We start from the raw sequence: 16,033 nt of genomic DNA on the forward strand, positions 1-16,033 counted from the left end.
TTTTTCATTCTTTGTTTAAGTTTATGGTTCTTTTTTTATTCAAGGTCACCTACTTTATATCCCATACATATGTATATACATGCGTTGCAGAATGCACGCGAAGAGAGAAGAAAAAAAATATTATGTAAATCCAATCGCGGGTTGTGTTGTACCGCACAACAGAGAGAGAGAGAGAGGGGAGATGAAATCAAAATAAAAATATCCATAACATATATATCACGATGTACTTTGTTATGGTAACGAAGAACGGTCTACTAATTATCTCAAACACCGTATGTATAATCAGCTGGATAACATCAACCGCCATCTAATTGATGATTATAAATATGTACGTTACACGTACATATTTTCTTCCGGTTTAGAATGCATTGTTAATTAAGAATTTTATTAATACACCTATTCGTACACCGGGATACACGGATGCGCTGCAGTATTTCGCTACGTCTGAGATTGTTGCATGGTTTTTTTTTTTTTTTTTGATTTTTCTATAAATTACTATCCCACTCATACACGCGCCTTCGAATAATGTATCTATTGTACAAGATCAACGTAAAACGGTTAATTTATAAAATAACGGGCGCAATGTTACTTCATCATTCACGGTTCGAGTGCGATCATTACTCATCGGCATGTGGAGCGGCGTTAATAACAGGTCAATTATTAATTATCAATTTGTTTCAACAATTCGTTTTTTTCCTCTCTTATTTACTTTTTCGAACCACATCCGCAACCTCCTAGGATTGTCTCGAAATGCCGCGTGAGTAAAACACGCGAATAACCGGAACGATGATGAGTATGCAATATAATATGTTACGGAGGATGTGAGGCACTTCGCGGTTACCCCGTCTATGATTTCCTCGTATATTTTCTCGCGTCTTGGTGTAATAAAAAAATTAATAACAAATTACGCGCAAACTCGATGACGAGGGTTTGCGGGACGATGACGTATTTAATATAGTGACGCGGTATTGTGAAACGAAAGAATTTTACCCCACATTTGACGCGTCACCTAACTCAACCTGCATGTTTACCTGCATGTGTACGTACGTTGACACCGCAGCGAATCATCAGAAATCGAAGGTAATTATCGACAGGAAATGTTCAAGGGGTGAATAGAGCGGATGTAATGATCCAATTGTAAAAACGATTTTGTTTACGCTGTGACCTTACCCCTCGCCCCTTCACATTCCGCGTTATTTACTTATCTATTCCAAATTTTATTTGGAAATAACAACAACAATAATAACAACAATAATCATAGTAATGTAATAAACTATTTCGTTTCGTGGGGTATTTTTTTTATTTTCTCTATTGAATTTTTCATTTTTCGTTTCTCTTTCCGTTTTCAACGTTACGTATGTTCCCCATATACTGTAAAATATAGGTACGCGCATCCATATCAGTGTACTACATATGTACACACATATCGCGTACATATCGGAATAAGGTAACAAGTGCATGACCCAGTGAGGCGGTGCAGGGATGTGTGAATGAACGGTGGAGAGGGATGATGACGGATTAAAATGAAGAGGAAAGAAAGAAAAAAGAAGAAGAAGAAGAAGAGAAAAGGGAGAGAGAAAAAAGGAATATGGAAAAACTTAAAAAGAAAATTTGCCCGGAGGGGGGAGGTGGGGGGCAGGGGGTGCAAAAAAAGGGGGGTTGGCGAATTGCAGTCGAGAGGGTGTTGAACCGGGGAAGGAGATGAGGGGGCAGGGGGAGGAGGAAGGAAAATGGTTAGGGGAGAGTTATATCGGAGGATCAATACCGGGGAATACAGAGTGGAGAATGGAATTGGGGGTCGACGTCCCGGTAACGTTCAGCTTCAGCCCCTGGCGGGTTCTTGCCCAACTGGGCCAAACCCAACCAAACCTAGGGGACGATGTGCTGCCGCTGCTGCTACTGCACTACTGGCCATTCCAAACTCGAACCGTGCGCCCCTATACATTGCACTTTTTCTTCTTCTCCTTCTCCTCCTCCTCCGTTCTCTCATTTTTCTTTTTATTCCTCTTTCTTTTCTACTCGTGCTGCTCTGTGGCCGCTGATACTTGTACGAGAGCAAAAAACAAAAAACGAAAAACAAGAGAAAAGAATGAGATTGAGGAAAAGGGGACATGCCCCGTTCGGCACATTCTGCCCTAGTCCACCCCACCTCCCTAGTTTTTCGCTTCTATCTAGTTTTCTCTATTCCAACGATATACAATTATTTATATTTCGTTTCTCTTTTGCGTTTCTGATATAATCGAATCAACTTGCTTCACAGCCCATTCACTTCGGGACACAATGTCGACTCGGACACAATACGGAATGTGGTAATGAGCGAGGTGATTCTTATCTATGTACACGGGAAGAAAACAAAAAATTGATCAACTATAAGTTGAAGCGTTGAAAGGAAAGAATCGTGCACGTGAAATTGTCCCAATATATGATTCGCGTATTCCGACGAAAAGAATAAAAATAAAAAACAAAAAAAAAGATAGAAGAAAAGAAAGTACAGAGGGAGAGAAGGTAGAAAGCGACAAAGGGACATAGGTAACGTTGTACGAGATTGCTACGGATAAATGTCCCTATTCTCGCGGTGGAATCGTGACTGAAAATCATAGAAAATGAACGTAGAGAGAGAGAGAGAGAGAGAGAGAGAGAATGAGAAGGAAAAAGACAGAACGGTCGGAACCCATGGGACAAAAAAAAGTTTCGTTTCAATTAATGTACGTCACTTCGTTCGCACCGCACACACTTTACCCTCGATTAACGTGTAAAATTCATACCAGGCACACGAAGAACCGATTGTAATGATAGTTGGAAAAAGAAAGAAGAAAATGAAAAGGGAATAGAACCGTGAAAAAGAGGAGACGTAATTTTCCTAGACCCGAACGTTAGAGGCCGGGGGGTTTTAGGCAACGGAACGATATCGTTGATCGTCCTGGTCTTCGTCGTCGTAGTCGTCGTCGTCGTCGTTCAGCTGCCTTTTGAACAAAGGAAAAGATCAGGAACAGCACCCATCAGTTTGACATCTGCTTTCGCAGGTTTCACGCGTTGCAAAAAATCGCGGAAGACCGACGGACACGACCCTTGCGCGACGTGAGAGCATCCCTTGCACCGGGACTGCGACTTGCGTGGAAAAATTAACAAAATTAAATTATGTACACGTATGCAGATGTACGCGACTTGGAACACGTTAGAAAAAAAAAAAAAAAAAACCAGAAATAAAAAATCGCAAAAACTCGTATGCAGAATCGACCAGACGGTTACCGAGGATAACGGAGGGTGGATAAAAAAAAAAACAAGGTATGTGCATGCAAGGTGCAGCGAAAATAATTGCCCAAGAGTTCATCAATTAATAAGGGATGACTAACTGATCGTATTAAAAAAAAAAAAAAAAAACGGGTCCATCAAACGTGCGCAGGTGGTGCAGCTGTTGTTGTTCGTGCGTTGGGGAACAAAAAAAAGTCAACAAAAATCGGCATGAGAAAAAAAAAAAACCATTGCGCTTCAGGAGCTCGAATAATACCGGGCACAAACAAAAATTTTCAATTCGTTCAATTATAATATTTATTCTGAGCGTTCTGGTCTTCGTCTTGCGGTGTGTTCGAGAAGCCTGCAGTGCGTTTCTGAGTTATGAGTTTTTTCTTTTTTTTTTTTTTTTTTGCGTTTTATAATATTTATTTATTTATTTCCATCTTCCACACTTGAAATCTCGAGAGCACGATCAACTTGAGAAGTTGAACGAAGCGCGCTTTTACGTAAAAAAAAAAAAAAGCGGTGCAGCTCCGGCTGACGCATTTCGATTTTTTTTTCTCTCTCTTCGTTCCAAGTGAATAAAAACAATTAAGAAAAAACAACGTGATAAATTGTAACGATAATAGCGACGGCAATAATGGCGATGGAAACAATTATACGCGTGTACTGTGATTTATATTTTAAATATAGGTATTACGCGATGTACAAAATATGTCGGTGTCGTATACAAGCGTACACATGGCGTCTCGAAGTACATGAATTTAAATTCTGCGTGCAATAGATTTTATAATTTATAGTTTTCTTCCCCCCCCCCTTTAATTTTACATCTACTATTTATTCTTCTCCGTTCTTCACTCATATACATATACCGTACGCGTGCACATTACGTAAGCATTACACTGCAGATGTATTAGAAGAATTTATTTTACTGCACATATCACAGTTTGTAATATCGTCGTTGTCGTCATCTTCTTCTTCTTCTTCTTCTTCTTCTTCTCGTTCTTATTTTTCACGGTCTATACTCCATAACCAGCGATGACTTAACCCCCCATAAAATTATGTACATAAACGACAAACGTACACAATTATCTATCAATTATTGTAAGGAACTAGCGGTCGGATACCATGAGGAAAAAAAGTCGATAAAATTTTCAAGAACGTTGAAATCAGAAGAGAAAAAATAAACGATTTTCTTTTACACTTACAACGACGAGAAGAAGAAGAAGAAAAAATGAGAAAATTTTTGACGAATATTCAGCAATTCGACGAGTTCGTTGACCGTTCCATCGATTCAATTTGTTTAGCCTTGATGTCTGTACGTAGTACGCGTATAAGGTGCGTATACACAAAACTACCTAATACGTAATTCATAATTCGTAATATTACGTAATAAGAGTGAAATATTTTCGTCTCCTCCTCCCCCCAGCCTTTCGTAACGTCGAGGGTGAGAAAAAATAGCAAATTTTCATCCGCACGAAGAATCATCTGACGTTCGTTCCGATCATATTTGATCTACATCGTCGAACGCGTACGACCCACCTATCCACCTACCTACTAGCTACCTACACTCTGAGTTTGTGTTCCAGTTTTTCGCTTCCCCTGGGAGGCGGCACGTTTCCCTCGCGTCGTCGAGTTACCTCTCTCACCATCTTTCTTTCTCCTATTTTTCGGACGGTATATTCTCCTTTTTTCTACGTCCTCCTCTTTCGTTCTACATCTATTTCCACAGCTACATCTATCTTCGCAGGCAAAACACCGTAAACGCCGAATCCGGATGATGGTAGCGCGTCGCGTCGCGGTCGCAGGGAAGCTCAGAGTCACGAGAGAAATAATAATGCAGCTACACGGGTTACACGTCTATGTATTTTATATGTAATACATAGGTGTATAAAACCTATACGTAAACGCGAGTGTAGACGTGACCCAAATCCAAATTCGACTCCTAAACTTGTAACCCCGGGCTCCTCCGCATCCAGCGGGAGCGGGAAACCAACTCTTATACGTTTATACCTCTATGTAATATGCGGCGTCAATTTTTTTTTTTCCTTTTATTTCCTCATACTTTTTCTCTTCATTTTTACTTCCGCATCTTTTTTTTCAGTCATCTCTGGATCGCGCGATCCGAGCGTGTTTATAAATAAAACTCGATCGGCCGAGTAATAATGGATATCTTTGTAAATGAGGAGAAGAGAGATGTTGGAAATTATTATTATTATTGTTATCACCATTTGTTCTTAGCGTCGATAAATTATTTCGACAAAATAATCTTAAACTCACCTCGGGCACTGGTGGCTGCATCTGCAATTTTTTGAAATGCTTCCAAGTAGGCGGAGATTGCCAGAATCGCAGCTCTGTAAAAAACAAGAATAATCATATTTTTTACATTTACCAAACTAAGAAAAAAAGTAAAATGTATGTAGGTCATTAATATCAAATATATGAAGATACGGCATTAATGTTAAGTGAAATAAAATAAATAATGTTACATCCTGCGGAATTATGTACTCTATATAATACGTACATCTGTATATGAGTATAAACCTGATTATCATGTAATATGGGAAAATTTTAATTGAGGTTACATCATTAATTTAATAAATTAACCGCCATCGCTTAGTTTATTCAACTCTTTAATATATGGGGCTGCACGATATGACGTAATTTCGTCAATTTATCTGAAAATTAACGATGCAGAGATTTTTTCCGACCTTTCTCGTTTTTTTTTTTTCTATAAATTTTAGGTAGCACGAATATTATTAATAACAATAGCAACAACTTCGTTCGATAACCGTGATTGAAATTATAAGGAGAGAGTTTATATTCACATACATACGAGTTTAAAATTTTCATGTGCATGAAAACCGGATGGGGGTACAGACGAACAGAAGAAAATAGCAATAATAACGACAACAAAAACACCGTTTTGGTGTTTCACGTTTGAATTAATTAACCAAATTGACAAAAGCGCGCGTTGCTGTACGAAATAAATGTTTTTATCACAATTAACACGTGACAAATTATAAGGTGTGTTTACTTTAAATTGACTGATTGTGAGAAAATTCAGCATCATCGAAATTCAAGAAGGAAGGAAGTGCGGTATTAAAATTATAAAAAAAATACAACTTACAATCAAGTACGTACGTAGATACGGATGAATTTTTCGGAAGTCGTGAAAAAAAAAAAACAAAATAAGTCAAGAAAAGAGAAAAGAAAAATATTATTTAGACACGTGAAAAGAACGTTAAAGAGAGCGTATCGTGACATGTGTGGTATAGGCGCAGAGAAAGTGGTACGATTGTAGCATTTAAACTTTCAAGATTACAATGGCAGAGTAAGATTTGAAAAAAAAAAAAAAGAACCGACAGGAGAAGAAAGAAGAACGAACTGGATCCACGTCATGTGCCATTTTTATCCACATTATCCAATTGCGGAGATTTTGTTTTTTCGTTAAATCACGCACGATGAAAACGACTAAAAGATATCCTCAGTTCATACGAATATACGAATGCATATGTTATCGAAAAGAGAAACGTGACTCCATAAAAGTAAAAGAAAAAAAAAAAAAAGGTTAAAACTGTGCACAGTTTCAATGGTGTTTTATAATTGCCCTGAGTAATTTTTCTATTTTTCTCTGTCTCTCTCTCTCTCTTTAATCTTTTTAATATCTTTGCTTTTCTCAAACCATAAGCGGAAAAATCAAGGGTAACCCCGTTGCTCTTAAACCGTGGAATAAAAGAATCAACGATTCAATTGTCCTATCTAAATTAACCGTACACGTCCATGTGCAGGTGGTGAAAGAAAAAAGAACAAATAAATAAATAAATAAATAATACGATATGCATACGGCACATCTGTATACACATGCGCTTATGTATATATACCATTAAAAAATTGTTCCGTTATAAAAGTGTTATTCTTTTTTCATTTTTTCATTTTTTTCATTCAAGTTTCAAAGATAACGTTGCGAGAAAAAAACGAAAAAGACGCAGAGATGACAGACGATAGAAATGCACATGCATATACCCACACGTGTGTGTTTACAGTACATCACGATTATACCGCGAGGCATTTTATTATTTTAAACCAAGGCGAAGCCTTTATTTAAGATCGTTACTCTTTTTTCGCATAACTGAGGCTTCTCCTTATTCTTATTTACATGCTTTTTTTCTCTTCTTATCCGCGTCGCGACGCTTCGCGCCCTACTGTCTCCGATTCTTCGCTAAAGTTGCTGGTTCGGTTCGGTCCGGTAAGAGAAAAAATGAAACTAAAATGTAAAATACCGAAGCGCGTGACCCGCGAGATTACGATCACCAGATGTAGGCGTAACGTGTGTCGTGTGCATGGGCGACAAACGTGGATTTTTACATCCTATGCGTTCTTCTCGTGACGAAGAAATTACACCAGAGGCGGTTCTAAAAATGAAAAAAGCTTCGTCTCTTGGTATCGGAGCGACTACCGTACGTTCCATATGCCTCGGGCGGAGCTTTTTGCCCGCAGCAAAATCGGTAGAAAAAGAAAATCGACTACGAGTACACATTTATCTATAACATGTATATATATATGTACGTACGAAAATATCGGTACATGCATACCTGTAGGAAAATATGCCGTATATCACAGATGCGCGATAAAAGAACACCGCGGACACGTGAATAAATATCTCGCGCGTGTAGCACGTGCCGGTGAAAAAAAGAAATGGAGAAAATGGTTTACTGAAAAAAAAAAAAAATACGTCAAACTTTACCGCTGGGTAAAATTGGAAAACTTCAACGATTTTTGTACAGTCGATAAAAAAAAAAAAAATGGAAGGACGAGAAAAGAAGAAATGAATGAATGAATGAAAAAAAATGAAAAGGTAAAGGAGAAAAAAAAGAACGAAAAAAATGGGAAGCAGCAATTCGTAAAGCAATTTGTAACAATGAGACAGAACATGATATAACGTACTGCTGGTACATTATATACACATGCTAACGTTTACCACATGCGCGGATCTCGTGTATACGTACGAATAGAGGAAAGGGAGGTCGGCGTTTTAAATTAGTTCGTAAAGAGTTTCGAATCGTGCGTCGACAGAGGACGAAGGAAGAACGAAGAGAGATACACGTATCGTCTGTACGTACAAAGGTACGTACCTACACGTGTAGGTAGGTGTTGCGACTCCAACATAAGTCAACTTGACATAACTACTGCCATTAAATATTGTTTCAATTCACGCACACCGACGATGATCCATGTGCCGCACGTACGTACATACGTTATACGCTATGTATGGTATTTACATCCCCCAACGAAAACGTGCATCCGCCTTGGAACAACGCCGAGCATCCATTTGGGAGATAATAATTTTCAACGTTTTTTGTTTCCTCACCTCAAACACGTGTGCAACTTCGTAGCTTTCGATATCAGATCTTCCCAGAGAGGTGTGCCGTTCTGCAACGGAAAAAAAGCAGAAATTAGATTACACAAATTATGCATCGAATTAGAATTTAATTTTAAGAAAAAAAAAATGGTAATTTGTTTCAATTCTTCTTGGCGAGAAGAAAATTTTTGAGGTAGCTCGGGGGAAGAGAACGAACCTTTATAAATATAAGCTCCCTGTTACGTCTCATGGGCAGAATGAGCTTCCTGTTGGTCTCTAATTTTCATTTTATTCTATTTTTTCTCCCTTTCAACGTTTCACGTACAGTTACGACGCTCATCGCGTACTCGAGCACGCGTACACGCACAACGTGTGCTCACGCATGATACGCGGAAATTGAAAAAAGTGGTGGGACAGATAAGATATCCGTTGAACAGCGTGCAGACGCTCGCGGTTTCCTCCTACTCATCCGTTTCTGATAAATCATTGTTACAAATCGCGTACGCTGCTATTGACGATACTTTTTATCCGTATTAATTTACCGCGAAATCTCCTATCTCTGCCGTACGGTCTGCACAGCGTAAGTATGCATTACAAAAACCGACACGTGACACACATCCAGCTACACCTACATTCGCGTTACATTTACACACACATGAGCGGACTACGTGCATCGAATGGTAGCGGTATGCGCGATGCGGATAGCGAGGCGATTATTATTTAGAAAAAACACAGGATTCGATGTGGATGATATTTTCTTATCGCGCGCGGAAAGAGGAGTGAAAGAAAAGCGAATAAAAATTTCATCGAATAGCTGATTTGAAAAAATTTCCACCGCGTGCGATGAAATTCCCTCGGTTTATCAAAAATTGGAGAAATGTAGTGTTACTCGTGTTGCGCGTGTGCAACCTGTAGCATCGCGGCGATAAAACGAAGGTAATAATAATCTTCCTCGGCACTGCGGCAGGTAGTACATATCGATGAAGGGAGGGAAGAAGCTGCTGCTGCCGGTGTTGCGCTACCGCTGACGGAAAGAAAGATCATGGCTTTGTCGTAACTGTAAATACGAGTGGTTTGCAGTTCAGTTATATTAGTTTTCTTCTTTTTTGTTGCTGTTTTTTTCTACATTTCTTTTTATTTCCAACATTTTGTACCTACTACTATCGAGTTCGGTACGCGAGGCGTGCAGTCGATCGGAAGATCGTGACCGATTTGCCGAGGTGGAAAAAAAACAACCCCCCCCCCCTATAAAAAAAAAAAAAAATCTCACGACCCACTAGACATTTTGAATTTTCGAAAAAATTTTCCTAATTTCTCTCTCCGTTCGAGAGGTTATTATCGGCGGCACACGTATCTACTCGTACGTATATACGTGTACGACGAAGAAGACAAGTTCAACGCCTTTTGCAGCGAGATTCAATTGGATGACAATAAGTCCATTAGGACTTCTATTCCAACTGGTAAATTTACTCGTGCGTTCTTATGTACATACATATAGTGAGAAAATAATATCGTACTTCATTCGATTCTCGACAACGTTACACTCGATTTTTTTCCCCCCGTTGATTCATAAGTCGCGCGGGACGGACGAGAATCTGTGAGGGATGAAGAATGATCGAGACGCACGAAATGTACAGTTTTTTTTTTTTTTTATTTTGGTTTCAGCTCGACGGGCGACGAAGGAGGTGAGCGCGGCAGGTTATACGGTGGTAGAAGTAGCCGCATCGGCGGTAGCGAACTGCATAGTTATACCGATGGATATAATGCAGAAACTATTCCGTTACTCACGATAAATCTAGCAAAGAACTATTCGCAACGGCAATCTTCCTCTACCGCGTTATTCGTGCAGGACCAAACGTGCGCTGCTCACTCGGCGTGTACCCCGTAGGTACGTAGCCAACATTCACTTTGCGGGGATACGGAGAGAACGCCTGCTTTTCCGATCTGTTCTTATACGACGACGACGACACGGTAATCCAAGGAAGTCTACGGCTAGGAGTCGTCGTCGCACCTACGGTACACAACTGCAAAGCTAAAAAAAGATAAGTCAACGTAGTCAAACTTTGACGTCGAAGGATCAAAATTGCATCGTGTATTTTTCTGCGACTGCACACGGAGTAGAGAGATAAAAAAAAAATTACATTCCAGTAGATGAATTACGATCGGAATACACGGGAGCCGCAAAATACAAAGCGTACGTCCGACGACGAGACCGAGAAGGATGAGGTACTATAACTGGGGCGACCTTCAATCAGAATCGTTTACAAGTTCAAAGGTCAATTGCACACGAGCGTCCGACACCACGTGCCTCGTTATCCATCAAAGAATCCTACGAATTGAAATCAAAAGATCAGCGCAACCATTGCAATGTACGTACGTACACAATTCGAGCGACCTAGTACACCGTGTACAAGTGACGCGCCAATCGTTTCTCGCGATTTATATAAATGGTACGCGGAGCGTTACCACGTCGACCGTTACCTACAATCCGACGCGAACGACGGACTTTGGAGCGAGAAAAGAACAGGGTTCAACCCCTGCCGCGAGCGAATCCGAACCTCGTTGTACTTTTCGCTTTCAAAGAATAAGAAAATAAAGGAAATGAATGAAAACGAAAACCGTCGAGATGTGAAAATGATAATTGGATCGAAGGAGAGACGCGACGACGCGCGTGGATAACAATGCCAAAGTTTCACTTCGCTGTGAGAGAGACCGCGAATAAGGTACGGCGGCATTAGCAGCGAGTGTTTCAGGTTCATGGCTTTGAGCTTTACGGAGAGAGGTATTATACCGGTAGGACCAGCTTTTTTGTCATTTGATGCCTGGAAGTCCAGCTTGTGGAGCTGAGCGCGGCTAGCTAACGCCGCGCGTATATTCTCTCTCTCTCAAAGCGGTAGCGATCGGCCGGGCGGTTTTAGCCGAGTTAAGTTCACTTCGATTCAGGTTCAGGTGCAGTTGAACCCTGTTTTCCGTTCCCGTCCCGTTCGCGATGATATTTTATCGCATTTCCGCCGGGGCAGGCCGTGTCCGGAGAGACGGTGGGACGCGGCGGTAAGAGGGAAGAGGAACGGAGGTAAAAGAACGTGTAAAAAAAGCGTTCGCGAGGTGCGGTAAATCCAGAGAGACTCGCGAGAGTTGATGTATTATACGGGCGGGCGAAGAGCGAGACACGGAGAAACGACGACGACGACGACGAATAGACGGAGCGACGACAGTGACAACGACGAGTCGGTCGAACGGACCAGACTAACCGTCGTCTCCACCTGGTTCAACTGGTTTCGCGATTCGAACCGGCTTTGCATTATACATCCCCCTTTGAGCGAGTTATTAAAAAGATGAATTAAAATGAAAAAGGAATTAGAGAGAGAGAGAACAAAGAGAAGGAATATCAACTCGCGTTGAAATAACCACTGCAAACGATTTCTGTACGGTTGGAAATAAATTCGAAAACTTTCTCTCTCTCTCTCCGTAACGTCAAAGTTCAATAATTTCAATGATGTAACTATTGTGGAATTATACCTAGTACAGTATCGGTTTGGACGTAACGCGCGTGCAACGCAACGTCGATAATGATGATAACAACGAGAGATACACGATCCATCGTCGATGATCAAAATAAATTGGTCGAAAGACTCCCCCTTCGGTTATTCAGTTTTTCTTTTTCATTTCTTTACGTTGTTTTTTTTTTTTCTTTTATTTTTTTTCTCATACTTCTTCATTATTCGTCTCGACGACGAACGAACGTTATAATTTTTATCATTGAGATTTACCGCGTATACGCATATGTACTTACAGACGTCGACGATAACGACCGACTGACTGACTCGTTTAGCGACTTCCGTCATTTATTATTTATGACTTGATGATGATGACGATGATTGCGATAGCGTATTTGGCGAAAAACGTTACACTACGTATACGTACGGCGGTGCGGCGTCAAACGCGGTTGATAAAATTAAGAAAAATTCAAATGAAGTGGGGATTGAACGACGGGATTCTCGATTATACCTGTGCGACAATGCTATCAGAGCTACTGCAATCGTGAACGAAAGTTTAAAAACCAGTCTACGCGTCTTTCAGTTTCGTGCGGGTTGGTCGTGTAAACCGACGAGTTTTCAACCCCAGATTAGTAGTATACCAATAACGAGACACCTGTTCTCGGTCCGACCGCGACGTTAGAAAATAAGATACGAAAATTCATAAAATGATGCACGAGAAAGAAGAAAACCAGAGCGAGTCCAGCGACGAAACCAAATAAAAGATTTGGCCAAAAAATCTGGCGTTGCATTTCCTATTTTTTCGAATCACACAATCCACCTCCTGTTTCCGGTCCTACCAGATACAATAAATGCATTTTTTCCGTTGCCATGATTCGTCTTTTTCTCTATTTTCCTCCGTAATGTTTTTCCAAGATTTTCCCAATCCTTAAGACATTCGCGAATCTGATGCAAAAATTGAACGGTACATGGAATACCTGAATCCGAGTTATCCTGTCGAGAAAAAAGAGCGAGAACGTTATGAAATGGCGGCATCCTGCCGTTTGAGGAACGAAAAAAAAAAACAAAAAAAAAAAGATCAAAAGATTTGGTTAAAATGGAAAAAAATTAAACTAAACGAAACACGTACAATTTTTTTTTCCCTCTCGTTTTCATTTACCGCTCTTTGTAGTGCAGGAAGAAGACCGGTGCAAAGTGCAGCAGGCGTCGGCTACCACAGTCGGTCGGAGAGTAGAGTAAATTTTGTGTGGCTTTTGAAACAGGATGCGCGTACGTTGGGGTTTGGGTTCGGTGTGCAAGATGCAGCATCATCATCGTCGTCGTCGTCGTCGTCGTCGTGGTCGAAGAAGAAGTCTCTCTACCTATTTCGTGGAAACGTGCCACGGTATTGCAGGGGGATGGAAATTACAAAAAAAAAAAAAAAAAAAAACGTGAAATTTTCATTTCTCGATAACAAATTGACGAGAAAAAAAAATAAAGGTTGTTCGCTTCGTGCCCTCCGCAAGTGTGAGAAAAAAAAAAAAAATGCTTCCGTTATACATACACGAATGTTCCATGTAATAATTGTGTACGTCGTGTTTGCATATACATGTATACATGTGGCCGAGATCGGGCGAGGGGAACAAGGGTCGGGGAGGGTCGGGTGTGTTGAAACATTAACACGTCCTTCTTCTTCTTTTCCCTCCTCTATTTTACCATTACAGCCTCGCGTGGAGCCTCGACCGCCTCCTCTCTGCAACCAACCGCCAAAAACTAATACTAAACAGACTACTAATCTTAATATGGATTATTTGAGGAACGAACGAACCGACTAAAACGCCGAGGCAGAGGGTATTACCGCCGCTGCTACAACTACCGTAAACCCCGACGTAGACGAGTAAACCCAGCGGCACCGGCGACTCCTCCTGCAGGCTCTAATTCGTCGAGTTTAACGAACGCAAATGCATCACCAGAAACACAAGCAACTGCACCAGCAACAGCGGAAGAACGGATGTATAATATGCGTGACGATGCATGCGCGTACGTTTTACGTTATGCAGAAGCAGGTTCAGCTTTGGTGGATCACCGTGCTGTACATACGTACATGTATGTATACGTATACAACATATCTATGCGTGTACTTATGTACGAATACGTACCTATGTACGCGCGCATTAGACCGACTCGGAAAAATTATCAAACTTTTTTTCGCTCGTTCAAACGAAACGATATTTTCAATTTTTCACTTCATCATTTTCCTATACGATTAGACTAAAATTTAGAATTCTATAAAAAATTCATGCTTGCACGTGGATTAAAAAAAAAATATAAAAAATGGACCACGTACATCATTGTGGAACGATTTTTCCGAATTTCTTGATATTTCTGGCTTTTTTTTGTTTCAGAGAAAAGTCGATGCACATAGAATTTGCCTAGGAATACTTTTCACTGTTGGAGAAACACTTACTCGTTGTTCGTCGCAAAACGTTCCCCCATTCCGCGTGCAATAAAACTCGGATAAGATAACAAATATACAGACAGAGTAAAATGAAAACCAAAAAAACAACAACAAAAAAAAAAAATGGCAAATGAATTGAAAAAAAAAAAAAACAACAACCAAATACATATAATGGTAAATAAATTAGTGATGTTATGAAACATTTTCTCAATCACATTACATTTTTGATTACGTATTCCACAGCGAGTTTTTTATCTGTCACCCTGACCGCGGTCCGTAGTACGTTTTACATACTGCAACGGCGGTTAGCATAATAAAAAGATTGTGGAACGCTTAATTAATGCGCATCGAAAATAGACGGATTTTTATTTATTCATATTATTTTTATTCATTATTTATTTTTTTTTTTTCTACTTATGATTCCGGTAGAACGAACAACTGATAATATGTTAAAGTATGCGCTCATCCACCGTGGGCGTAGACTAACGTAGAAAAAAAAAAGAGGATACGGTTTTCATCGAGAAAGAAAACAATTTATCGAATAATCGTGTGATGATGCACTTTGCATGAGATTAATCGTAAGCAAAGCAATAAATAGATAAAGATGAACAGAAATGCAATTATATATCTATGATATGACATCGGTGAATCGAAGAAAAAAAAAATGTTATCAATTTCTTTTTCTAGCTGTACCAACTCGAGATGGCGATAAGAATCGATTTCTTTTATTTTGTGAGTCTGAAAAAAGTGATACAATTTTTTTTTCCCCTCATTTTCTCGGGTGTAAGAATGTCGGTTCTTTTTCTATTTTTTTTTTTTTCGTTTTTTACTACGGTCAGAGTCATTCGATTTCAAACTTCAAAGCGAAATCTGAAGACGAAAAAATGCAACCAACGGACCGACAGAGCAGTGAGAGTGGGAAAGATTTTTAGTATTTCGGTGAAACAAAAAATATTTTTGAAAAGGAATTTGAAAATTCCTTTCATACAGCAGGTTCATTAAAAGTGAATAAAATAATTGGGAGCTTTCAACGTGTTGTGTAAAAAATAAAGAAAAAAATCGAATGAAACTCTTCGAAGTAAAAATAAGACTACCTTCTCAAAATTTTGGATTGATTGGGATGAAAAATTGAAGAAGTTACGTTCATAAAATGAAAAATATCTACGTGACTTCGAGAGTAACATATTTTTATGTATTCAAGTGTTTCGTATCCGATAGAAGTGAGATATTTTTATTTCTAATTAATTTGTTTGTTCATTTATTTTGTTCAAGGTTTTTAAGCAGACAGATACATTTCGTACAATTAGCGGTTGCGGATAATCTCGAATGTGTTTTTTGAACGAATGACGATAGCGGTGTGTGACCTAAATTTGGTTAAAAATTTCGTAATACGTAATTATAGTTTTTGATTCGATGCAGGAATAGGGTTGTCACTTTTAGTTTGTTTTTTGAGGCGGTTTTTAAAATCGCTAATATCAACCATAGACGGATATACATATTGCT

At 39.6% G+C, this 16,033-nt stretch overlaps 1 protein-coding gene and 1 long non-coding RNA gene across 4 annotated transcripts in view; both read right to left on the minus strand.

Moving 5' to 3' along the window:
• The window catches only part of LOC105686639 (uncharacterized protein PB18E9.04c), a 28,407-nt gene that overhangs the window by 10,825 nt on the left and 1,549 nt on the right, over window positions 1–16,033 (minus strand). For 2 of the 3 annotated variants that reach the window (XM_012401656.3, XM_012401654.3), the window contains exons 2-3: window positions 8,606–8,667; window positions 5,515–5,588 (exon numbers count right to left, since the gene is read on the minus strand). In XM_012401656.3, coding sequence (XP_012257079.1) covers window positions 5,515–5,588; window positions 8,606–8,667 — 136 coding nt within the window. Of the gene's footprint in view, window positions 1–5,514; window positions 5,589–8,605; window positions 8,668–8,813; window positions 9,232–16,033 lie in introns of those variants that run through there. The other variant, XM_012401655.3, reaches the window with a different exon arrangement.
• On the minus strand, window positions 11,532–13,773 carry LOC125500367. Its single transcript, XR_007277727.1, has 3 exons — window positions 13,637–13,773; window positions 13,223–13,454; window positions 11,532–13,086 (listed from the first exon to the last, which is right to left on the minus strand). It is a non-coding gene; the product is annotated as an uncharacterized LOC125500367 (long non-coding RNA).

Source organism: Athalia rosae, chromosome 3 (assembly GCF_917208135.1).
Source record: "Athalia rosae chromosome 3, iyAthRosa1.1, whole genome shotgun sequence".
Lineage (NCBI taxonomy): Eukaryota > Metazoa > Arthropoda > Insecta > Hymenoptera > Athaliidae > Athalia > Athalia rosae.